Source organism: Ixodes scapularis, unplaced genomic scaffold (genome assembly GCF_016920785.2).
Source record: "Ixodes scapularis isolate PalLabHiFi unplaced genomic scaffold, ASM1692078v2 PGA_scaffold6__148_contigs__length_123643588, whole genome shotgun sequence".
NCBI lineage: Eukaryota > Metazoa > Arthropoda > Arachnida > Ixodida > Ixodidae > Ixodes > Ixodes scapularis.
This window is the reverse complement of record NW_024609881.1, coordinates 55,614,066-55,639,609: the sequence shown is the minus strand read 5'-3', so window position 1 is coordinate 55,639,609 and position 25,544 is coordinate 55,614,066. Positions and strand designations below refer to the sequence as shown.

Below are 25,544 nucleotides of genomic sequence, written 5' to 3'. Positions count from 1 at the left end.
GTTTCCCTTCGGATATTTCGTCGTTTTAGATGCAGTACACAGAGAATATTTTTGAAAATACTGTGTGGTCCACAACAACGGAATATAATGTGAACAAGGACGCGCAAAATAAGAAAACTGCAAGGAACAATCAAAGGCGGCTCCCACTGGCTTGGAGATGTTTATGGAAGTTTTATTTGAGCATCCCTTGTCAAGAGCTAAAAACAGCAAAGTCAGGATGGGCCCATTATTGAAGTGAGTCGATCAAAGATTCGAAATCGATGCACGAGCATATGAGAACAAGAGAAATTTTAAGTTTTTTTTTTCCAGCTACATTTTGTACTCAATTTTAAAATAAGAAGCCAGTCGCATTGTGACAATCAATATTAGTTCAGGGCTCTCTGGTATCGCACGGGAAATCAAATGGAAAACTATAAGAACTCTGTCAATTTCCAGCCACGCCCAGCAGCAGAAATGAGCCTTCAACTAAGCCTTGCAGATGATAAATCAAGTCAATGTAATCCCTGCCAAATATCAGCATTAAGATAAATTAAGTTCTAAAAAGTTAAAAGCTGAAACTGCCATTATTGTGAGAAAACTTGCTCGCACCTTGCGGGCATACCTTATGTTCACCGACGGTACAGCACGATAAGTTCAGTGCATGCTATATTTACAAAACGTTCCCAGCACACTCGTGAGGATGGCATTGGAGAAACGACTTTTAGGTTTACGGACACAACCTACTGTTGCCAGAGGTTTACTGTGCTGCATTTCAGGCAGCACAGTAAACCTATGCACCGACCAATTTTTTTTTTTTGAACATACAGCAAAACTTTATTTAAAACAGGCAATTTGCATTAAAGGGGCACTGAAGTCGACGAACTGAATGCCAACGGGAAAAAATTTAGATTCGGATCTGCGGATATCCGCATCCGATCCGCAAAAATTTGTCTAATTTTTATCCGCATCCGCCCCTTTACTGCGGCTCTACTCATGTGCACATAATCCCAAGTTTTTAAAATAAAGCACGAGCAGCCGAACTCTGTCGAGAAAGTGGGGGAGAGAGAACGCTAGAACGCTGAACTCAGGTTAAGTGGGTAGACCTTTGTCTCCACTGCATTCGTCGAAGGCGCTGGAACGTCGGCTTGCGGCGTTTGGCTATGGAGACGCGTTCCAAAGGTTCCAAACACCTTAGTTTGGATCTTGCATTCGACGAGTAGTGTGGAGACAAAGGCAGCTTGGTTTAGGTCTACCCAGTAAGCATTGAATTGGCAAGAGAAGTGGACAACCTGACGAGCTGAGGGGGAGGACATTGCGCCACAGTTCCTCACTGCTCCCTGCTGCTATAAGAGACTTTTTGAAACTTCCCCTTTGTGTGCGCAGCCCCCTGCCGTCAAACGGGGCAGAGTCGCGAGAGCTGGCCAGGATGTATGGGATGCAGCTAGCATCCTCGTCATAATGCCTTACTTGTTTCCCACCTTCTTTTCTTTCCTTTGCATGTCCTTTCTGTATTGTGTATATTCTGTACATATATATGTCTGTTATGTTTTTTCACATGTGGTGGCGGAGTGGCAGGCGCTCTGCGTAAGGGTTTTTCACCTATCTGCCTAGCCCCGCACACCACCACATGTGCCCATTCCAGTATGTGCAAATAAAATTATTATTATTATTATTATTATTATTATTATTATTATTATTATTATTATTATCCGAATCAGAGCTCGGCGTTCTAACGTCCCCACCTCGTCACCTCCTAGTTTCTCGGCGCACTGCATAACGCACCTAACGAGGACAGTACCTGTTCGTTGAACAGGCCGGGAAGTCTTTCAGCGTGAAACTTAGTTCACTTTCACATACGGACCGCTGCCTCCAGTTCTGGCGCGGCGTTTGTTCTAACAAGTTGTAAGTTGTAAAACCGCGACACCGCAAAGAGACTAGGGGTTAGCGCCGAAATCCTCGCCCGTGGTTGGGGGGCTTTTAATACTTAAACGAGCAACTATATTATTTTATATTCAGGGAATTAAAAAGCATAATAACAACTAATCATGCTATTAATAAATTGATGACAAACTTCAAACAACGGTTTTTATTATTTTACGTATGGGACGTAGGAGTGTATTTGAAGCCGTTTTTATGCCAAGCCATTCAATATCCAACATGGCGCCCTTCATTTGTTTGACTCTTTTTGGTGTGCAACAACAACTCTGAGAAGGCATTTGAGCGCTGGTAGAGCGAGCTTTTGGAGGTGAGGTCGGTTTCATGTTCTGATACCTCTACCTCTAGACTTTTCCTTACTCAACAAACAGGAGCCTTTCTTAGCTGAGCCTCCCTATTCTTAGCAAGGTAGAACAGCGCCGTGTCTGTGCCGTTCTTGTCAGTCAGTCAGAAAACGTTTAATGCCACAAAAGAAGAAAAGAGGGAATAAAGTATGAGGGAGTGCGCCGGTGGTGTCAAGATCTGGACGCTGGCACTAAACAGGTTACTGAATCTAAATGAATATGTCCAGCTTGGCCTCGAAGATAAAATCCAGGAGAGCTTTCAAGACTCTTCGTCTGTCATTCTCGGAGCCTGATGGGTGTGTCCACCCCTCCATAGATGCGATGTCTGTTGGTTCATGTTTTGCCCTTATGTCTTTGTACTTAGGACCTTCCCACATGGAGTGAAAAATGTAGGCCTTGATGCCCATGTCGTACTTGGATCAAGTTCCGTATGTTTTTCCTTGGCTTCAAGATGCGATGCGCGCTGAGGCCCTATGTTGCGCTTTTTGGACTCCCACGGCGACTACGGAGAAAGAAGTGATGTCAACAACGCAGCAAATGCAGATTGGATGTTGACTGATCTCTCATCAGTCAACATCCAATCTGCATTTTCTGCGTTGTTGACGTCGCTTCCTTCTCCCTAGTCGCCGTCGGAGTCCAAAACGTGCAACATAGGGCCCCTGGTGTTAGTGCGGTGTCCGTCCTTACTCGAGTCGCGAGAACTCTCGCCCGTCTTCCAAAACCCGTGCAAAGGAGCAGGTCCGGGTTTTTGGGGAGCTCCTCCGAGTTTTGCTACGTAGTTTTCCCTGACCTTGGCTTGAACCTCGCCTTGATCATATTCTTGTGGTTCCCAGTAGGCCTGCGCCCGATTGCGAGCATGGCCGTACCTGTGTTCATATTGTGATGCAGGTATTTTGTCCGAACAGCAGGGAAGAATAACCGACGCGTGACCCATGCAATTCTTGTGGTGGTGCCTCTTGAGACTAGTTGAGAGGCAAGTTTCTTTATTGTGCAAACTATCCGGCTTGGACTGTTCTTTTTTTTTTTTCCTACATTCCTTCACTGCCCTTTGCAAACTTGTAAGGCCCGCTTCAGACGAGACAATTTAACCCAGCAACTTGACGTCGCAACACCAACAACACGGGCCGACCACGTTCACACGCAGCAAAACCGAATTGCTAAGACTTGCCATCATCATCGTGAAATTAGATTTTTCTTGCTCTATTTAGACGCACAGCTACACGCTAAAAACGTGTTTTTATATCTTTGAATGGCGTTGAGAATACTAACTCATCTTTCTGAAACGGTTTATTTCATAAAACGATCCATTTCAAACCAGAGCCAAGTCTTTAGCTGTCATACCACCACCACAGGGGTGTCACGCGAAAATATTGCGTCCTTGATTGACTGCTGCCGCTTCAAACGTCTCCAAGTTGTTCGAGTAGCTCGTCCGTTTCGAGCCAGACCCGATCTCAGCAATTTGCGTCGATCTAGGGAAAGCTAGGGAACAACCCGCCAGCAACCTCAAGATTGCTGGAAAAGTTGCCCTGTCTGAAGCGGGCCTAAAGATCCGGAGATTCATTGTTAGCGGGTCAGGGATTGCGAGGACCGTCTCAAGGGCGAGGCGGATTGCTGCGAGTTCTCCTCCTTTGGTAGAGGTGCCTTCGGGGAACTGCTTGGTAGCGCCGATTTTTAGGATGGGGATGGCTTGTTTTTATTGTTTCTTGTGCCTAATTTCTTTTTTTTTTTTGCACTATTTTATTTTTTTAAGGTTTGTCCAAACAGGATGCTTCAGAAATCGTAAGGCGACACAACTCCATCAAACATTGTGTAAGTTGAAGCGTCTGTCAGTTCGATTTCTGTTTGAACACCGCCAAGAAAACATCACAATTCTCCTCCTCGCTTTCTCTGCTCGGTAACCTCGGTGCTCGTCAGATGACACCGCATACTCCACTTGCCAATAGCCCCAGAGCACATGTCTAGGAGGCACCGCAGTCGGGCAATAGCCAGCGCCTCCACTGCCAAAGAAGCGCAACGATGGGAAGTTGCCAGCACGTCGTCTACTTCTCCTGCCCTCATCCTGGTTGCTAACTTATAATGTGGCGCTAGCTTGTTTGACCTCGTACGTCCCTGCATATATTGAAAATGCAGTGTCTGGTTTGTCAGAGGTAGAACTGAGCTGTTCTTTTGATATTGTGGACATAAAGCTCCGGGCATATCCTGGGTAATCAACCGAATACACTCTGACGTAGAAGGCACTTACGCAACAAGGTATTGAGTTGACTTTGTCTCAGTGCACTACCATTGTGATTAGCATTCACTAGATCATGTTTGTCATAGTTGTTTTATTTCTATATGTATACAGAATGTATTATTTTGCTCGCATCTTGGAAATGTGTTTGAGGTAAGATTAATTTTATTCACATTATTATTTCATTTTTAGTGAATATTTGCAAAAAGCCTTGTTTTATTTTTAGTTTATTTTTATCTGATTAATACATTTGCGTGACAAACAACCTTTTTGGGATTGTTTACGATTCAGAGGGCTTAAGGCCATCTAGACATGGCTGGTTCGAAATATGTATACGCCGATTTGTTTTGACAGAAGTAGAAGCCAATTAAAATGTATCGACTGCGAAGTTGGCACATCACAACTAACAAATTAAAGACAATGTTACGAGAAAAATGAGATGGTGTGAAATCTGTTCTCCGCAGACCAGAAGTTGGCGGTGTGTTACTCTACCTGGCGTCAACTATTTTGTGCTACGTCGTCAAGCCCAGCATAGCCTCCACAGTGTTCTAATTCTTTCAAAGCTGGTTGCGCATGCGAGAGGAAGCCATGCGCTCACACAACAGTGTGTGGTTGCTGCAGTGTGGAAGCTACCCTAGGCTCGACGATGAAGCACGAAATAGTTGACGCCAAGTATGGACCTTTTTCGCTTATTCTCGTACCCAGCCACCTGGTCGGCATATCCGGTATGGTGACGAAGAAATAATTAAATATTTCAACCTGCAAATAGTAAAAAAGGAGAGGAAAAACGAGAATGGGTGATGGTTACGCTTATATCTTATAAGTATTCTATTGGCGTAGCGACGTCAGAACAATGTTTTTGCCCATCCTGGAACTGATGATATTTCAAGATGGCAGCACCCTTGTGAAATAGGGCTATAACTGCAACGATTAGGTTTCGTAAATATTGAGCACTCGACTAGCAAAGTATACGTCGCTCCATTCTGAACTACATGCTTGTACTATGGAAAGGGTTTAGCAGCGCTCGAAACACTTGCAAGGACGACGAACCAACAGCCAGCAAACTTAATTTGACAACAGACATTGTGTTACACTCACATTGGCCAACAACATTACTCCACAGGGTATGTTTTTGTCTACTTTCCAGCAATTTCTTTGTCTGTTCTTTTTTTTTGTGTGTTTGCAGTTTGCCTTTAGCTTGGCGAGAAATATTCCTCACCCACTGGTTCAGAACTCGGTTACGCAGCTTAGATAACATGGATGAAAGCTCGTGCTGCAGAGATCTGGGGTTTAATCCCCGCTCCTGCCGATTTCGATCTGGATGAGCGTCGTACTGGCATGCAGTCGCGTGTCGCCTCTGCGTGATGCACGTTAAGGACCCCAGCCTAGCGGTCGTACAGCACTGGCAGAATTTCTCATTTACAGTGGAGAGGACAGACACCCATTGGGGCTCACTAACATCCCGCTGTCTTAACATGCAACATTTTACAGTTACAGGAGCCCCATGGAAAACGGATTGGCTTCAGTGAGACAACGTTTGGCAGGTGTCTTTGGAGCCTGACCCCATCCAACAGTTTGTATGGAACCGAATCACTCTTCAAGTCAGGGTAAGTTCATGCTTTCCCCCTTTTTTATAAACATGGAACAGCGGCAGTGTCTAGACTCAAGCCGGTCATAGTCTAGAGCAGCTCTTGTACAGCTGTTTGCGGATTTCGTGTTAATTCGTAGAGCCTCCGCCAGGGAGGTGTCCTCAGTAGAGTCCAAATCCCAGCAAAAGGTGTGCACAGTGATATGGGCTGGTCTCGGGAAAGACGAAAGCAGCAAACAAGGAATTTTAAGAGGGGTTCGTGGCAGTAGTGAATGAACAATGGGCAAGTTAAACGTTCACTTCCTATTGGCCGATTCACACGACGGACTAATCCGTGAACAAATTGATCACGTAACGATATTGGCCCGTTGTTGCTCCGAAGTACCTCCAAGATGCCGAAACATGCCACAACACTTTTTGCGGCTGAATTAACGTCTGGACTGGACGTTCCTCGCAGTGTCGTTGCCTTTGGGTAATGTGAGTGATAGTCCACCAGCAGCAGAAAATCTTGACCATTCAAGTAGGATAAATCAGCCCCCACCTGTTGCCATGGCAGCTGGGTTGGAGGCGACGCTAATAGGGGTTTGGCTCGCTGTATCTTGGTGGTTGTGCAGCGCTCGCATGTCTTAACCGTGATCTTGATCTGGTTGCCTATGCTGGGCCACCACACCATATCTCGAGCTGTACCTTGCACCGATTCACGCCTTGGTGTCCCTCAAGAATAGCCCGCAAGATGTTGGGTTGCAGCAATACAGGAATCAACAAACATCCTCCCTTGAGGAGTGTACCCTCACAGACTGTCAGTTCACTGCGATAGCTCCAGTACTTCATTAGGTGAGCGGGACAACCTTTGTCACAGAACTTAGCCAACAACACGCATACACCGTCGGATGCCTGCTGTCGACGAACTCCTTCGAAACTGATGGGATCGAGTAATGCACGCTTTGTGCATTACTTGGATCGAGTAATGCACGCTTTGTGCATAAAGCTCGATGCCGCTGCAGGATGATGAAGCTGCCTCACCCAACGGCACCCTGGATAGAAAGTCAGCCGTTGCCAGGAGCTTTCCGGGTACATAAAAGATCCGGTACTGATACTAGATCAGCTTGATCCTCAGTCACTGCACTCTTGGCGGAAGAAGGTCCACGTTCACCTTGCTGAGTAGTGCCGTCAAGAGCTGGTGATCAGTGTCCACCGTAAACCGGAGTCCTTTGGTGTATTCGTCTAAGCAACATACCGTCCATGTGACTGCCAAGGCGTCCTTCTCGGTCTGACTGTACGTCTGATTAGTCGCTGTGAGTGACCGCAGTGCAAGGTCCACAGCCCGACTGTCACCAGATGGCTGGTCCTGAAACAGGACTGCCCTCAGACTGAAGGAGCTGGAGTCAGCAGACAGGATAGTGGGATGCTCGGGAGGATAGCAGGCCATGCAGACGTCCGAAGAGAGTATGGTCTTCAGCTTGAGGAGGGCCGCCTGTTGGCTGGGTCCCCAGACCCAAGCGCTTTGCTTGCTCAGGAGCTCACGAATAGGCACTGTGACATCGGACAGATGCGGCAGACGATGGCCCACGTGATGGATCATTCCCAACAGTCTGCGTACGCCCCCAACGTCAACTGCTGGTTCCATGTGCTGGACTGCCTCCACTTTCTCACGGTCCAGTGAAATGCCATTCTGGCTGACTAGCACGCCAAGAAAGTCCACACTGGTGATGGCAAACTTGCACTTTGATGGTTCAGCGTCTGGCCCGCCTTCTTCAAATGGTCAAAACCCTCCCGTCAGTCGTATGTCGTGTTCTGCACAATCCCGACCTAACACCAGAATGTCGTCAATCATATTAGTGACTCCTTCCTGGCCCTCCAGGATGTAAGCCATCTGGCATCAGAAATATTCGGGTGCCGAAGTGATCCCGAATGGCAACCAGGTAAAGCAGAACTGTCCGAACGGGGTAATGAAAGTGACATTTTTACCCGGTGAAAGCTTGATGTGGCATCAAGCTTTGAGAAGACTCTTGCTTCGCCCAAAAGCCCCGGCACCTGGTCTACTGCCGGCAGGATATGACGTTCACGTAGCACCTCCTTGTTGAGCTGGTTGGGTCCACGCATATACGGTAGCTTCTGGATGGCTTGTGCACTGAAACCATGCCGGCACGCCGCGGTTTCAGATTGGCTACTCTTCGGATTATACCTTGAGCCTCCGTCTCATCCAGTTAGGACCTCATGGCGTCGCGTAACGGGATTGGGACCCTTGAAACGTGCATCGAATACGGTACCACTTTCAGCTCCCAAAGCTTATGGAGGCCCTGGAACGGCTGTGTCGAAGAAGTCCCTTCGAGCATGCCTGGACGGCTCTTGGTAGCAGCCTCCAGAAAAGTGGTCCACAAACTTGATCACCCCCGGCACCTGAATCGTTGGAAATTCCAACGAGGGAACAACTTGAGAACGCACCACATAGAGCTTCTGCTTGACTCGCTTGGTCACCCATTCAAGAGACGCGACAAACATTCCGAGGACGTCCAACTGCTGGACGGCGGGCCCTGTCAACTCCCCCTCCGGGGGCATCGGGCAAGCTGGAATTCCCAAAAATGTGCTCGGGATGACAGTGACAGCACCACTGTCAACCGTCAAGCTGAGTAGAGTGACGTTGACCTTCAAGTCGACAAACTTCGCCCGCGTGTTTGGTGAACCGGCTCCCAGTTGCGACGGACGTGGGGCCGCTACTTCTGAACTGTCGTTTGTGGCATTGACCAACCAATCTTTAAGCGCAGAACATCAAGCAGAAGTGACAGAAGTGAGAAACAATGGCACGACAAATGGTGCACGCAACTACGTTGTTGTCGTCGTCTGCTTCACACGACAGACAAGCGGAAAAAAAATAATTCACAGTGATTTTTACTTTTAAAGTATTTTAATGCATGTGCCATATTTACTCGCATAATGGACATGCTTTTTTTCCCGAAAAATTGACACATATCATTACACGGGGTAAAATTTTTGCATTTACACACTTTGTGCAAATGTCACATTAGGTGCCAACATGACACAGCAAGGTACTGCGGCACGTCTCCAGTGATGGAGGCGCACTCACGGCTGGTCGGGGGCGTGCCACAATAACCATGCTTTATAAATTGCAAACCTTTTAAGGGCGCTTTTGGGGTGCCTTTTGCCGAAGGAGAAGCGCCCTACGAAGCTCACTCAGCACGAAAAGCAACAGACCGTTCTTAAGCGATATATATTGCTATTATCCGGCAGGCACGCTCAGGTATGATCCGCGGCTATAAGAACTTGTACGAAGTCCAACCCCCGACCTCTGAAGCCCGCTTGCATGGATCAAGTTTTGTTCACGGAGACAAGAACTTTTACAAAGTCCAAGTGCCTACCCCCGAAGCCCGCTCGCACGGATCAAGTTTCGGTCGCGGAGAGGCTACCAGACACACTCAGCCTACAGCACAGCGTGCACCTCGCTATGCCTTTCTTTTGAAGATTAAATAAACCAGGGTGTCGAACCGGAACCGAACCGAAAACCGGAACCGAACCGGTATTTTTTCCGGAACTGAACCCGAACCCGAACCGTTATATTGTTATCGCGATGAACCCGAACCGGAACTGAACCGGAAAAAAAATAACAGTTACCGGCTCATGTCAAAACGGTTCGGCCGCGCGCTGTTGACAATGAATGTGCTATCACTGCCATTTGTTTTTTAAGTGCCGTCAGCTGACACACACCCTCGCTTACATATTTTTCTTCTCCACTCAGTCTTAGGAATATAAACGCTGCATCCATGAATCTTGACAAACGCTGCATCCATGAATCTTGACATAGGAACCAGTATTGCACTGGTCGCGGCTTGCACGGAAAAAAAAAAAATGAGAAGGCTGTGCAAAAAAAAATTGCGTCACGGGATTTCATTTTTCTACAATCTCGTAATGCTGATGTGTGCTCATTTCATAACACGTTTCTAGAACGTGATGTTGCAATTTTTTTATCATTTTATTTTGATGTTATTTTGATTTTTGATTCTGTTATTTTGATGTTGCAATTTGTCATTTATAATTTCTGAACCGGTTCGCGAACCGGTTTGCAGATCGAATTAATTGAACCGGAACTGAACCGGAACAAAATAAATTTACCTGAACCTGAACCGTAACCGAACCCCTATTTTTTTCGGTTCGACACACTGAAATAAACGCATTTACCCGGAGTATGTGAAATTAGACCTTACCGCTTCCACGATTTCACTGTCTGAAAGCAGACCACGGACGACGGCTTGTTTGTTGACATCAATGCATCCAATAGGCGAAGAATGTCCGGGTATCGGCAATTCCTCGACCTAAGCTTCACCAAGTGTGCGCAACACTCGGTTCCACGGTTGATTACTTCCGTAACTACCGCAACTACGCACTTGCGTCCATTACGAGAGCTGCTTGGCTTGACTTGGCCTGACCGCAGGCGGCAAAAAAAAAAAAACTGGCTTGGTGGCTCGCTAAATTGGACGCAATTCGAGACTCGCGGATCTGAAAATTGGAGGTGCATTGATTACGGCAGGTAAAAAATAAAAGTCAAAATATTGATACCCATTATGGGGGTGCATTTATTATGCGAGTGCGCTTATTATGCGAGTAAATACGGTAATGCATTATAGGGAATTGGTGAGAGAATTGGTGTGTAATGTGACGTGTAATTTCCCCCTAAATTTAGTGAGGAAACTGAATGGTTGTATAGATCACATGATGTTGATTTCCCAAAGGTGTATAGGTCAAGTGACGGGGAAACTAAATTGGTGTATACCGTATTTACCAGTGGTTTAGCCAAAACATTTTTGCGGGGCAGGGGGGTTGGTGGTTGTTGGGATGTCCATGACTTGGGGTGTGGAAAGGGGGAGGAGGTGTCAAAATGCATGTGTTTATTATAGGGTCGGCGGGATTTCGGGGAAAGCCCCATAAGCCCTCCCACCCCCAGCTACACCCCTGGTATTTACTCGCATAATGAATGCGCTTTTTTCCCGAAACATTGACGGGTGATTTCAGATAAGATCGACCAAAGGATGGCTGGTCGACATTTTCAAATCAACTGATGTTTTTATATGTTATTGTCTAGTGTCTGGTATGAACGAATCCACACTTAGTTTTGACCAGAAAAAAAATTTGGAGACAAGAAAAATCATAAGGCAGGGAGAGGTGGACAGTTGCAATAACGCGCACTGATGGAGGGGGCAAGTTTGAAAGTGAATAATTAAAACAATAAAATTAGGAGAATTTTACAACTTTTTACAAACAAACTATGGGTACAACTTGCTTGTAATATAAAGTAATAATATTTATTAAAAATTTATTTAGTTTTCTAAAAATTGCCAAACATGCCTGCTCGAACGACAAATGGCAAACTTTGGAAATCTGTATCTCATGAAATAATTTAATCATTATGATATAATTTGCAGATATTATTCTACTAATATATAGCTAATATTTAAAAAATAACTAAGGTATCTGTGTGATACAATAGTTAGGATATATTTAGTCAAACATGGAAAAAAAATCAAACAAAGAAAAATTCCGATGCGAATAAAAAAAAAACACCACACTCGATTTTTTTTAAATTTAGGTAACCTGTTATACTCTATTTTGGCATTCATTTCCATTAAAAACATGTTGCATCATTTTATCGAGAAAGAAGATACAACTCCCCAAAGTAGGGTCCTTTTTCAAAGCCTACACTTAGCAGTTTAAAGGTAAACATTTGACAGAGATCTGTCTGGTTGGGAGTAATTAATATTAAAAAATTCGAACACCAACCAAGCCCTTGTGTAGGGACCCAACGTTTCAAGGCCAATTCGGCCTCTTCTTCAGGGGCGACTACGGCTATGGCCGTTGAGGAGCAGTGTCCTTTTCTTCTACGGCGTGTGTCTGGTCTTCTTCTACGGCTCTGCCTTTTTCAATAATGTGACGAAGCCCATTCACATAGGCGGATGGTAAAGCCCCTAGAGATCTGTTGATGTTCTGTGGCGTTGTTTGAATGTGCCATGATTCTAGGAACAGTCTTTTTCGAGGATTTGTCTCAACGTCAACGATGCATGCGTTGTCGAAGTCAATGCGATGGTCCTTGACGTCGCAGTGCTCAGCAACCGCGCTACGCTCGTGATCGAACTTGCGCACGTCGTTTTTATGTTGACGGATTCTCTCTCTAAAGTTCTTCGTTTCGCCGATGTATGAGGCCGCGCAAACCCCGCACGGAATCTTATATACAACGCCTTGGGCCCTTTCTTTACCAGGGCGATCTTTCGGGCGTGGCATGAGTCGTCCAAGGGTAGACACAGGTTTGTGCGCTAGTTGGATACCCTCTTTCGCAAGCCACGCCACTTTAAAGAAAAAGAAACTGGACCTTTTTTTCACTCGACGGCAGCTAGAATACTGCATTCCAGACGTATTCCCATCTCTACAGTCTTTCGCCGAAAGTGTCGCCTCCACTGCTGCTGAAAAACTGCAAGTATCTCAAGGCAAAAAGTTTTCGAGACTGCAAAACAGACAAACAACACAACGCAGCACCAACACCGCTAGTTTTGTCACGAACCTCTCGTCCAGGTTACTCTCCCCTTGTGAGATTAATGTATTAGCCAAGGGCCATGGGTTTAACATGACCACAACGAGGCCGCCTTTGCCAAAAATGGTCGCAGCTCTTGAAGACGGCATCGCGCACATGAATCCAAGCTCTCGCGAACGAACCCGACAAAAGGTGATCGGCATCTTGTGTAAGATACCGCAACATCAGCGACACAACCTACCAAAAGAAGAAGTAAAAGCACTTCGAGCGCTTCGAGAAGATGACAAGATTGTGCTCCTTCCAGCCGACAAGGGCAACTCGACTGTCGTCTTGGACCGTGATGACTACGAGAAAAAGGTTCAAGATCTTCTTGATACTTCCGCTTATAAAAAGCTTCCAAAGGACCCTACATCACAAGTCCAGGCAAGAATGAACAAAGTTCTAGCGGACATCTTCAAGAAGCACCCTGATTCAAGAAGCCTCCACCTGCGACTTCTCTGTAGGAATGGATCTGCTCCAGGCTTGTATGGTCTTCCGAAGATTCACAAGCCTAGCGTTCCTCTTCGGCCTATTGTAGATTTTACCACATCGCCACTTCGTGCTCTTTCCAACTATCTTCATCGCACCTTTTCTCCTCTTGTGGGAAATACGACGACCTATGTGCGCAATTCCAGCGATTTCGTAGAGAAGGTTGCACTATTAAAGTTGAGCGCTGAGGACACCATGGTATCGTTCGACGTCATCTCGCTTTTTACAAGTGTTCCTGTTCCCCTGGCAGTCGCCACGGCTAGGAACGCTTTAGAAAAAGACAAAAACCTCAGCGACAGAACGAACCTCAGCGTGGATGAACTGTGCCGCCTCCTTGAGCTCTGCCTCGACAGTACATATTTCAGCTTTAGGGGGGAGTTCTTCAAGCAGACCAGTGGAACCGCGATGGGTGCTTCCATCTCCGTCACCACGGCAAACCTCTGCATGGAAGCTATTGAACAGAAGGCACTGCAGTCATTATCTACACCACCCAAGATTTTCTTGCGGTATGTAGATGACTGCTTCTGCGTCCTGGCCAAATCTGAAGTGGACAAATTCCTGGCGCATCTCAACACCATCGAGCCTGCCATCCAGTTCACTGTGGAGCCCGAAAAGGACGGCACCTTACCTTTCCTGGACGTGCTAGTAAAACGGCAAAAGGAACAGCTAAAATTCTCTGTACACCGAAAACCGACGCACACTGGACGCTACCTCCAGTTTCAATCCAACCACCCAGCCAATCATAAGGCGTCGGTGGTCAGGACACTCTTAACCAGGGCAAAGACCATCTGCTCATCAGAAGAGGACAAAAGAAAGGAGGAACGAACCGTCATTGCTGACCTTAAGAAGAACGGCTACACGAGCAGCTTCATCCATCGCGTTGCCCGCCGTATAGGCCGAAACCAACGACACGTGCAGCAACAGTTAAGTGCGAATTTCCGCCCAACCTCCCGCATCAGCGTTCCCTACATCAACGGAACAAGCGAGGCACTGGCACGTGTGCTTGCGAAAGAGGGTATCCAACTAGCGCACAAACCTGTGTCTACCCTTGGACGACTCATGCCACGCCCGAAAGATCGCCCTGGTAAAGAAAGGGCCCAAGGCGTTGTATATAAGATTCCGTGCGGGGTTTGCGCGGCCTCATACATCGGCGAAACGAAGAACTTTAGAGAGAGAATCCGTCAACATAAAAACGACGTGCGCAAGTTCGATCACGAGCGTAGCGCGGTTGCTGAGCACTGCGACGTCAAGGACCATCGCATTGACTTCGACAACGCATGCATCGTTGACGTTGAGACAAATCCTCGAAAAAGACTGTTCCTAGAATCATGGCACATTCAAACAACGCCACAGAACATCAACAGATCTCTAGGGGCTTTACCATCCGCCTATGTGAATGGGCTTCGTCACATTATTGAAAAAGGCAGAGCCGTAGAAGAAGAAGACCAGACACACGCCGTAGAAGAAAAGGACACTGCTCCTCAACGGCCATAGCCGTAGTCGCCCCTGAAGAAGAGGCCGAATTGGCCTTGAAACGTTGGGTCCCTACACAAGGGCTTGGTTGGTGTTCGAATTTTTTAATACACTTAGCAGTGTTTTATACAAGAACTGACTCTGAGTTCCAGTTTCATGAAACCAACACACATCTTTTATATATTTTTATTCAGATGAGGCCAATGATAACTAAAGAAATCGTTCACACACTTAAATTAAGAAGAAACTACTGTGTACAAAGAGGTATCATATTACAGACTAATGATCCGAGAAAAGATCATGCAGCCATCGGCCACTAGGAACTTTGTTTACTTTATTCTCCTGCGACACTATATGCTATTCCCTCTTCCGCTCTACCTTCATCTCTCTCTCTCTCTCTCTCTCTCTCTCATATATATCCCTGATATATATCCAGAACAAAAACATGTTCAAGCATTCCCTTTCTGCGTGGTAGTGTTCTGTGGCTAGCAAAAATCATTTCCTCGCTAAGCTCACGATTATGGCAAAATAGTTGCCGGAAACCGCAGACGACACTCGTCGCTAGTTCTGGCAAAACGGCCGATACAATCTTTTTTTCGCATTTCCCCGCTCGCTGTCAAGGACAAGGGGGTTCGCTTCAACCAGCAAAACATGGCCGCCGACGCCTGTTTACTGAGCAGTCATGCCTGTCGCCATCTCACTCACTGGCGTCAAGGGCGATAATATCAGGCACAAAGGGGCACACCAACCGGCAGCATTATCCCCAAATACTCGAGCCTCGCGTAAATACATAGAGTGTAAACGCTGTCGCCATGTTATCGTAGTAAGACCGCCCCCCCTCCCTCCCCCAACGGGGGACTGTAGTACGCGACGGCCTACTAACACAACGGCGACGATATCGACATCGCGGGCTCCGAATTTTCCCATAGTTCTACTCCACGGGCATTTCTCGAAACGCTTGATATTGTGTACGCCCGCCTGGAAGGATTTCAGGCGCGTAGTTAAGATAAGGCGGTTCTCCGCGGCAAAAGAAAGCAATTTCACAAAAGCTTAAAAGCGGCGGCGACGCGTGTGCGGTGAACGCTTGTAGTTTTGGTGTAGACAGGGTGTGTATGTTCTCGTTGTTGACACCAGCCGGCGATAAGGTACTGCAGGCGGTAGCTCAGTACAGCAAGGGCTAATCCGAGTGACCATCAACGTAACCCCACCGCCAACCCCTCGCGAACCGGTCGCCGACATGGCTCAGGCTGTGTCATGAACCACGTGGTAGAAGCTCGGGTGCTTTCATATCAGCGCGTGGAGGGACGACAGTGCGATTCCGGTAAGTCTTTTTCGAAGGCCGCTGACCACAATTGTTTGTCTGGAGACTTTCCCTCTTTCTTCCTTTGACGTGGATCAAGCTTTGCCGACAGCCTCAGTCACAATGCATGTGACGGAGTTGGCGGACTCGTGAAGCACCAGGCCACGCTGAACAACCTGAGAGAACGTTCAGTAAGCGCAATTCAGACGGCCAGGACAATGGCGAGCGTTCTATCAAAGAAACTGAAAGGCGTGCATCTTGTATATCTGGACGAAAATGAGGTTGTTCGGTATCGTGAACAAAAAAATAAAAAAGAAGAGTGGCTGACGGTGCGCGCCTTCCCTGGCATTCAGTCTTGGCACGCGTGGCGGCTCAGCAAGTCATCAACAGAAGGGACCTGTGACGTATATGTAGCACGGACAGTCGGATCTGCTTGGAAGCAACTTTATTAAATGGGTACAGCGAGGAAAACCTTAGCGTAAAGTGCCGAATTTGATTTCCCAAGGACTGCTCATTTTGAATGCAGGGACATATTATTTATCACATTTTTCTTCACGCGGTATTTAACCTACTGTTTTTGTTGGTGGTTACTAATAATTTTTATCTGATCACTATAAAAAAAATCCCAAAATGTTATCCTCGAGCAGGATAAAATATATCGGCTTGCCACGATTCATTCATACACCGAGAGCATCGAAGCTGCTCCAGTTAGGCACTATGGCATCCGTCACCTGAAATTGTTTGTAATCGTAAATACACAGCCAACCTAAATATCTTACTATTATATCTTTGTTTTTGTGTGTGGAAGTAAAGTTATTTACTTTACTCTAGATGTAAAATATACCGGAAGGTACAACTTCACACTGCATCATCTTTTCTCAAATCATTAGTCTCTAATATGATACCACTTTGTACGCTTATGTAAAATGCTGTATATAGTTTCTCCTCCCTTTTACTGTGTGACCGATTGCTCTTTTTATCAATGACCTCATCTGAATAAATGTATATAAAAGATTTGTGCAAGTTTCATGAAACTGGAACTCAGAGTCACTTCTTGTATAGGACACTGCTAAGTGTAGGCTTTGAAAAAGGACCCTACTTTGGGGAGTTGTTTCTTCTTTCACAGTGCAATGATGCAACATGTTTTTAATAGAAATGAATGCCGAAATAGAGTATAACAGGGTACCCAAATTTAAAAAAAATCGAAGGTGGTGTTTTTTTTTTATTCGCATTGGAATTTTTCTTTGTTTGATTTTTTTCCCATGTTTGCCTAAATATATTGTAACTATTGTGTCACTCAGATACCTTATTTATTTTTTCAATAATAGCCATATATTAGTAAAATAATGTCTGCAAGTTATGTAATAATGATTAAATTATTTCATGAGATACAGATTTCCAAAGTTTGCCATTTGTCGTTCGAGCAGGCATGTTTGGCAATTTTTAGAAAACTAAATAAAGTTTTAATAAATATTATTACTTTATATTACAAGCAAGTTACACCCATAGTTTGTTTGTAAAAAGTTTTAAAATTGTCCTAATTTTATTGTTTTAATTATTCACTTTCAAACTTGCCCCCTCCATCAGTGCGCGTTATTGCAACTGTCCACCTCTCCCTGCCTTACGATTTTTCTTGTCTCCAAATTTTTTTTCTGGTCAAAACTAAGTGTGGATTCGTTCATACCAGACACTAGACAATAACATATAAAAACATCAGTTGATTTAAAAATGTCGACCAGCCACCCTTTGGTCGATCTTATCTGAAATCACCCTGACACATATTGGGAGGTAGCGTAAAAGTTTTGCGTTTTCACAATTTCCACAACTGTCATTTTAGCTGCCTATGTGACACGGGAGGGTACTGTGGCACGTCTCCACTCATGGAGACGCGTCCCCAAGTGGTCATGGGCATGCCACAGTAGCCGTGCTCTATAAATTGCAAACCTTTTTTAGGGTGCTTTTGGCATGCCTTTCGCCAAAGGAAAAGTGCCTCGCAAAGCTCACTTAGCATGAAGCAAGATGTGGCCGTTCTTAGGCCTAACCACTTTCACGATTTCACTGCTTGAGAGTGGACCAGAGATGACGGCGTGTTTGATAACATCAATGCATCCGATGAAGCCATGTCTGGCGCTCTGCTCAGTTTCACGGTTGATCACTTCCGCAACTGCACACTTCCATCCATTACGAAAGCGGCTTGGCTTGACTTCGCCTGGCCGCTTGACAGCAAAAGAAATTGGCTTGGTGGGCATGGTGGCTAGCTAAGTTGGACGCAGTTCGAGAATCGTGGAGCCAAAACTTGGAGGTGCGTTTATTAAGTAAGGGAAAACAAAAGTTCAAATATTGTTGCCCGTTAGGGGGGTGCGTTCATTATGAGAGTAAATACGGTAGATCACGTGATGTCAAATATTTTGCTATATTTGGCGGAGAAACTGAATTGGTCTGCATGTCTTGAGGTTACAGCGCACAAGACAAGGACAAAACGAGAGATACACAAAACGACAAACAGAAGCACCCGTATTTGTCTCTTTGTGCATCTCTTGTTTTGTACTTGTCATGTGTGCTGTAACCTCAAGATGAATCACCAACTTGCCCAAGCTTCCGTATTAATGGTCTGTTTGTCTCGTGATGTCAGGTCACGTGACATCAATTTTCCCGATAAATTTGGCTGAAAAACTGAATTCATGTATATCTCGTGATATTGATTTCCCCGCTAAATTTAGCGAGAAATGGACGGACGGACAGACAAACGGATGGACAAACAATAATTTGGGATTAAGGGTAGCGTTAAAAGCTCTTCATGCTCTAAAAAGAAAAATGCCGGCGGGTGTAAGCAAGTGATTTCCGGCCATAAGCTTCCGTGCTCGTGTTTCGGTTTCGAGCAGTTGAGTTTCCTGGCTTTATTAAAGATATATGTGACTGTCACAAAATATTGATTGGGTGGCCTCCTGACTCCAATATAAAATACCAAACAAAAAATAAAAAAAATATGGGGGTGTCAGTGTTTTTTAAAGTACCGGGCAGAAAAACTAAAAATCCACATCCCTTCCCTCTTTTCTCTATCGAGGGAGTCGCCAATTTTCTGCCGGCGTCACCCTAACACAAGACCCACTGGGCTACAGGGTTGAGACCTTGAGCAAGAGCCGCGAGAGGAGTCCCAGTCTTTCTCTTGTCCCCCAGCTGTGCGACTTAGTTGTGCTTCATTCAGTTTCCCTAGATAATTTCCATTAGCCCTCAAACCTCCTCTTTTTTGCGTCTACTGTAATCCACCTTCCATCTTCAGCAAAAACCCAGGGCCTCCGTATACAACTGTCGCCCCTTTGGCAAGGGCAGCACCGAGCTCCTTACATTTTAGGATCGCAAGTTCAGTTGTTTCCCCTTTCTTTAAATATAGTGCACATTTTATCTGTATGCTCAAATTTAGCCCTGTATGGGTTTGGTGCCCTGTATGTGTTTATTCCTAAAGAGGCTTTGCAGGTCAAAATCTTTTTTTTTTATCCGAAATGATTGAAAACAATGCCTTTACATTACCCTCGAAATTCGAAACTTGGGAACTCAGTATTTGTGAAGTAAAGAAACAATTTTCAAAAAAGCTGAATTTGAAGTTCCTGCACGATCTGTGCCAGTGCAGTGACAGCAAAGTCTTGCAACTCGAGTTTCTCTCTCGCCTCCCTTTCATGTTCGCTCACGTCCCGCGATCAACTGCTCCAAGCATGGCGCCTATCGCTGTGAGCAGACGACGCTTCACTTTCGAGTTTCAAGTTCGTTTAGGGCTCTTTCAGTGATATTAAATTCTTTGAAATGGTGCGAGGTCAAAGAGAATACCCAGTGGACTTTTGTGAGGAATGTAAGGGGCCACATCGCACCAGTTCTAAGTGAAAGGCTGACCTAGTGGAGTCACAACCGAAACTGTGGTACACAGACACCAAACCCAGTTTTTTTTTACCATTTGACAATTTTCTTTTCGAAGTCTAAGAGGTCGCCGGGTGTTTAAAAAAAAAGGATTTCGTCCGATTTCCTGACTCACCAATCATCCTCTGTGGTAGATGCGTCGAGCGCCGCCATGTTTTCGGAGGGAGGATAAAAAGCCAGGAGACGACAGAACTCCAAACTCTGATTTTCGGTATTTCAAAAAGAAAGGCCATACTGCATTCGCAATTGCATTAAAAGCATGTTTTTCGAATGCCGTTATTAAATATTGTAGAAATGTTGCTTGCAAAGCTTTAAAATTTTTTAATTGATTATGTCACAAATAAAAGATGTGAGCGGGAGAGGAGAACGGCAAAAATAAAAAGCGTGCGTAAACGCAATAAAAGTTTTTTTCACATTCTGGTATTTTTTGAGTGTCTATGACTACAACTTTCCTCATTTTTGATAACAAAAACAAATATGACCATTGGGGTGTCAGTGCCCCTTTATGACTCCCATCCTAACCTGAAGCAGCAGCATGCTCCCTTTTCATTTATTGCCTTGCCAAGGTGTGCCCACGGTTACCAGACTGATATCCCAACAAAACGTGGCTACCTTTAAGTGTGCATAGGCGAAGAGGCCAGGCAAGGTAGAAAAGCGGCCACAGATGACAAACCTGAAGAACATTGTAATGTAAGAAGGGCAGGTTATTTATTTATTTATTTATTTTATTTGGTGATACTGCCAGCATTCTGTAGAACGCCCAGGCAGGAGGTGTACAAAAACAATATTCAAGAACAAGCGGAAGTAGTACAAACAAACAGACAGAGCCACTAAACAAAGTGCGAGTAGGACTTCACTAAAAGTATCTATTGATCTCAAATTTACAACACTTTCAGGAAGCTTATTCCACTCACACGTGGTTCTAGGAAAAAAGGATGCTTTAAACAAAGTGGTTCGACACAATGGTTCGACAAGTGTTAATTGGTGTTAGCCTCTCGTGGGCCTTGTTTCGTTAAACGAAGTGTAATCACAGAGATGCAGTCGCAAATTACCTTGTATCATATTATAAAGAAACTTCAGCCGTTCTGTTTTTCTGTGGGTCTAAATCACTCAATCCCGATCTTGGATACAAATCTGAAACGGATGACATAAAACCATAACGGTTGTACACAAACCGCAATGCTTTTTTTTGCACAGTCTCTAACATATCGATTGACACCTTTGTATGAGGGACCCATACAATACATGCATATTCTAGCATTGGTCTTATGATGGCCTTATAAGCAGTCAGTTTCGTTTTAGGTGAATAGAGGTTAATATTTCGTTTCAAAAACCAGAGCTTCCGCATTGCTTTACGAGCTATAAACTCAATATGTGCACCCCATGACAGATCAGAGGTAATTAAAACTCCGAGGTATGGATATTGTTTAACAGTCTCGAGCGGTACTCCATTGATAGAATATGTAAAAACCAAAGGGTTGTTCTTCCGCGTCACGGTCAATTGAACACACTTTTTACAGTTCAGAACCATATTCCATTTTATGCACCCTGCATGAACCAAAGATAGACAATAAGTTAATTCTTGATCAGACGGGTTGTTTACCTTAGCAAATAAAACACAATCGTCAGCAAAGAATCGACTTTGTACGTCGGGGTGTTGTATCTTTAAATCATTAATAAAAATTAAAAACAAAAGCGGCCCAAGGATTGTGCCCTGGGGCACGCCTGAGAAAACGGGTGACTCGGGGAAAATGCATGTGGTTGGAAAGCCCCAATAAATTTAACCGTTGTTTGGTGCTTAGGTTTTATGCCTTTCTAAGGAAGCACAACAGCAGACAGTTGTGAAACTCTTGGTGAACTCTATAACCCAAGGTCGCAACTAATCTCTTATTAATGGACAATCTTGTGTCCATATTAACGTCATAAACCTGCATCTATTTACCCAGTTTATTTCCATAACTGGTTGTCCATGGCCTGGACCACAGGTCTTTATATTCACATGGCTGAATTGCATCCATATTAGTGAAACATGACTGTGTCACATGTTTAAATTCTTTTACCAATAACTTGGACTTTCTATATGACCCGCCATAGTCGAACAGTCATTGCCATTAAGGGAACATAATATTTAAGTTTCCAGAAATGTTTTTGTTGCATTCTGAATAATGAGGTGTCCAGCCTGTAAAAAGTATTCAAATCCAGATTCTAAACCCAAAGGTTCTGGGGTAAAAACATTTCTTTTTTTAATTAATCGAAAATCTTGGAAAACGGAAGCTTTCCAAGGGGAGAAGTTATATAAAGTGTGATTTAGAGATGAAGATAAAATAATGTATAAAATTTATTTTATAGGATTTTAACTTTTCGAGACTAGGACTCTCTTTAATTGTGTCAGTTGCATTTGAGGGCTTCCCTGAACCAAATTCCAAATCGCATCAACATATTAAACTGCAACATAATAAACTGGGCTTTTCTTGTGTGTCGTAATACACAGTCTTTTCTTCTAGGTGATGGAGCCACATTGTTGGGGGAGACCAGCTGCCCTCTGAAAGCCACCGAGGACATCTCGTTTCGATGCTGTTCCTGCACCTATATCACCAGAGATCAGCATGTAATAGTGAGCCACCTGGTTGCCCATGGAGATGAACAATTCAAGTGCCAGCATCCTCCCATGTCTGGCTCCAAGTCCCAAGTGCTTGGCAACAGTCGAAAGCACAAGAGCGATAAGCCATTTAAGTGCAAGCTTTGCCCCCGAGCGTTTACTTGTAATTCCCTTCTGAGCTGTCATAATCGAACACACACTGGTGAAAAGCCATTTGAGTGCAAGCTGTGCCACAAAACCTTTTCTCAACAATGCAGTTTACGAAGTCATAATCTAACACACACTGGTGAAAAGCCATTTAAGTGCAAGCAGTGCCCCCAAGCATTTTCTCATAATCACCATTTGATCCGCCATAATCGAACACACAGTGGTGAAAAGCCATTTCAGTGCAAGCAGTGCCCTCAGGCCTTTGCTCAAGATTCCCATCTGCGAAGCCATAATCGAATTCACAGTGGTGAAAAGCCATTTAAGTGCAAGATGTGCCCCCAAACCTTTGTTCAACATTCCAATTTAAAAAGCCATTATCGAGTGCACACAGGTGAAAAGCCATTTAAGTGCAAGCTGTGCCCCCAAGCCTTTGCTAACCATTCGAATTTACGAAGCCATAATCGAATGCACACTGGTGAAAAGCCATTTAAGTGCAAGCAGTGCCCCCAAGCGTTTGCTAAGAATTTCACTTTGAACCGCCATATTCAAACACACAGTGGTGAAAAGCAATTTAAGTGCAAGCAGGGCCCCCAGGCCTTTGCTCGAGATTCCAATCTGTGAAGCCATAATCGAATTCACAGTGGTGAAAAGCCATTTAAGTGCAAGCAGTGCCCTCAGGCCTTTGCTCAAGATTCCCATCTGCGAAGCCATAATCGAATTCACAGTGGAGAAAAGCCATTTAAGTGCAAGATGTGCCCCCAAACCTTTGTTCAACATTCCAATTTAAAAAGCCATTATCGAGTGCACACAGGTGAAAAGCCATTTAAGTGCAAGCTGTGCCCCCAAGCCTTTGCTAACAATTCAAATTTACGAAGCCATAATCGAATGCACACTGGTGAAAAGCCATTTAAGTGCAAGCAGTGCCCCCAAGCGTTTGCTAAGAATTTCACTTTGAACCGCCATATTCAAACACACAGTGGTGAAAAGCAATTTAAGTGCAAGCAGGGCCCCCATGCCTTTGCTCGAGATTCCAATCTGTGAAGCCATAATCGAACGCACACAAGTGAAAAGCAATTTAAATGCAAGCAGGGCCTTTAAACCTTTTATAAGATCAGTCTGTTCCACCATTATCTAACACACAGTGTTTAGAAACCTAGCAAGTGCAAACAATGCCCCAAAACCTTTGCTCAGAATAGAAGTTCATCTGCCAGAACCGGATGCACACTTGCAGATTGCATTGTAGTTGACTCGTAAGTTGAGCCTACCCTAGATGTGTGTAATCATTTAATGGGACCATGAAATTGTTTTAGAGCGCAGCTCTTAGGGTCCCGTTCCCGGCTTGAGCGGCGTCGCCGTCGGCGTAACCAAGGTCACTCCAAGGTCACGTGGCCCCCAAGGTCATCCCAAGGTCGCGTGACCCCCAAGGTCACCCCAAGTTCACGTGACCCCTCCCATGTGACACCCAAAGTCACATGACCCCCCGAGGTCACGTGACCTCCCCCCCTCCCCCCCGAAGTCACGTGACCCCCCCCCCCCGAAGTGACGTGATACCCCCCGAGGCCACGTGACCACCCCCAGGGTCACGTGACCACCCCCAGGGTCACGTGACCCCCCGCCGAGGTCACGTGACCTCCCCGATCATGTCATCGTCACTCATGACGTCACCGGCATTCGCATCGTCATCATCACTGATGACGTCATCAGTGACGTCACTGATGACCTCACCGGCATCCGCATCGTCATCATCACTGATGACGTCATCAGTGACGTCACTGATGACGTCACCGGCATCCGCATCGTCATCGTCACGGATGACGTCATCAGTGACGTCACTGATGACGTCACCGACATCCGTATCGTCGTCATCATCGCTGATGACGTCATTGGAGTTCGCATCGTCATCGTCACTGATGACGTCATCAGTGACGTCACTGATGACATCATCGGCATCGTCACCTGACCCCCAAGGTCACGTGACCCCCCAGGTCACTTCACCACCCCCCAGTACCCTTCCCTCCTCCTCCTAAAGAGCTGCGCTCTAATTCGGTGTTACAGGGAGTTGTAAACGGCTTTCACTTTTTTTACTTTTACTAAATAGCTTTTACATTCAACCTTCAATGTTCACTGAAGACCGAACAGGCACCCGTCTTCATTTCTGTTTATTAACTTCTGCAAGGAAAATTATTAAAATATAGTTTTTCTCCTCTCCAACTCACCGCAAAAACAAGCTGCGGCATAATGTTGACGGTTGTGACATGCTCTGGTACCGGAACGAAAGTTCTCTCGTCAGTAGGAGAATGGGAGCGTTAGCGGTGAGCTGGCGGTGTGCCCCTAGGTTTACCACAGGGCTTTACTGCGCTGATGGTGCCAATGCCACCAACATATATGCTGAATCGGCGCCTCTCGTCACCGCGATAGCCATGGACACGTCACAGCTGAGCGAAATTCAGTTAGATATGTTGTGTGACAGCAACAGCATGGCACTGGTCTCATACGCCGCTACGCCTCTTGGCAAGTGCGGTCCAAAAGAGTGGCAAAAGTGAAACTGCAGCCGTTTCTTTTTAAACTTCGGACTGCCCAAACTGTAATTCGGGCACTTACGACGAGCACGTCAGGTATGATTGCGTTTGTTGTGACTGGAGCGACTGGAACAACCACTCTGTGCTGCACATACACACTCCTGCAACCACTGCAACAAGCCCAGCAGGTCGTCAGCGCGACGGCCGCTTCTCCACCGCTGTCAGCCGTTTCCACCGTATCTCTAAAAAGAAGGTGACACGCTGCCACTCCTGGCGTAGCAGAAAATGTACAAAGTTTTCTATGGGCTCAAGATTTATGAACTTTTATTTTGTCAGGACAGGCTGGCAGGATAGAGTGGACAAAAAAAAAAAGAAAATATTTATACGTTTACAAATTCCTAACGGGAAATTAGAGTGCAGCTCTTAAGGACAAGGAGGGAGGGTATGGAAAGGAGGGT

General features: G+C 45.5%; 1 protein-coding gene across 1 annotated transcript; it reads left to right on the top strand.

The window, feature by feature from the left end:
* Positions 1-2,141: 2,141 nt before the first annotated feature.
* On the top strand, positions 2,142-23,200 carry LOC115311827 (gastrula zinc finger protein XlCGF7.1-like). The gene is made up of 3 exons (XM_029970674.2): positions 2,142-2,224; positions 5,980-6,095; positions 22,326-23,200. The coding sequence occupies exons 2-3, from the start codon at positions 6,068-6,070 to the stop codon at positions 23,186-23,188; spliced, it is 891 nt and encodes a 296-aa protein (XP_029826534.2). The 5' UTR covers positions 2,142-2,224; positions 5,980-6,067; the 3' UTR covers positions 23,189-23,200.
* The last annotated feature ends 2,344 nt before the right edge of the window (positions 23,201-25,544 follow it).

Excerpts from the sequence above, each read along its gene's own strand:
- LOC115311827 (XM_029970674.2), top strand. The coding sequence starts at position 6,068 with ATGGAACCGAATCACTCTTCAAGTCAGG. Across the intron at positions 6,096-22,325 it reads GAATCACTCTTCAAGTCAGG|GTGATGGAGCCACATTGTTG; the intron begins GTAAGTTCATGC and ends CTTTTCTTCTAG.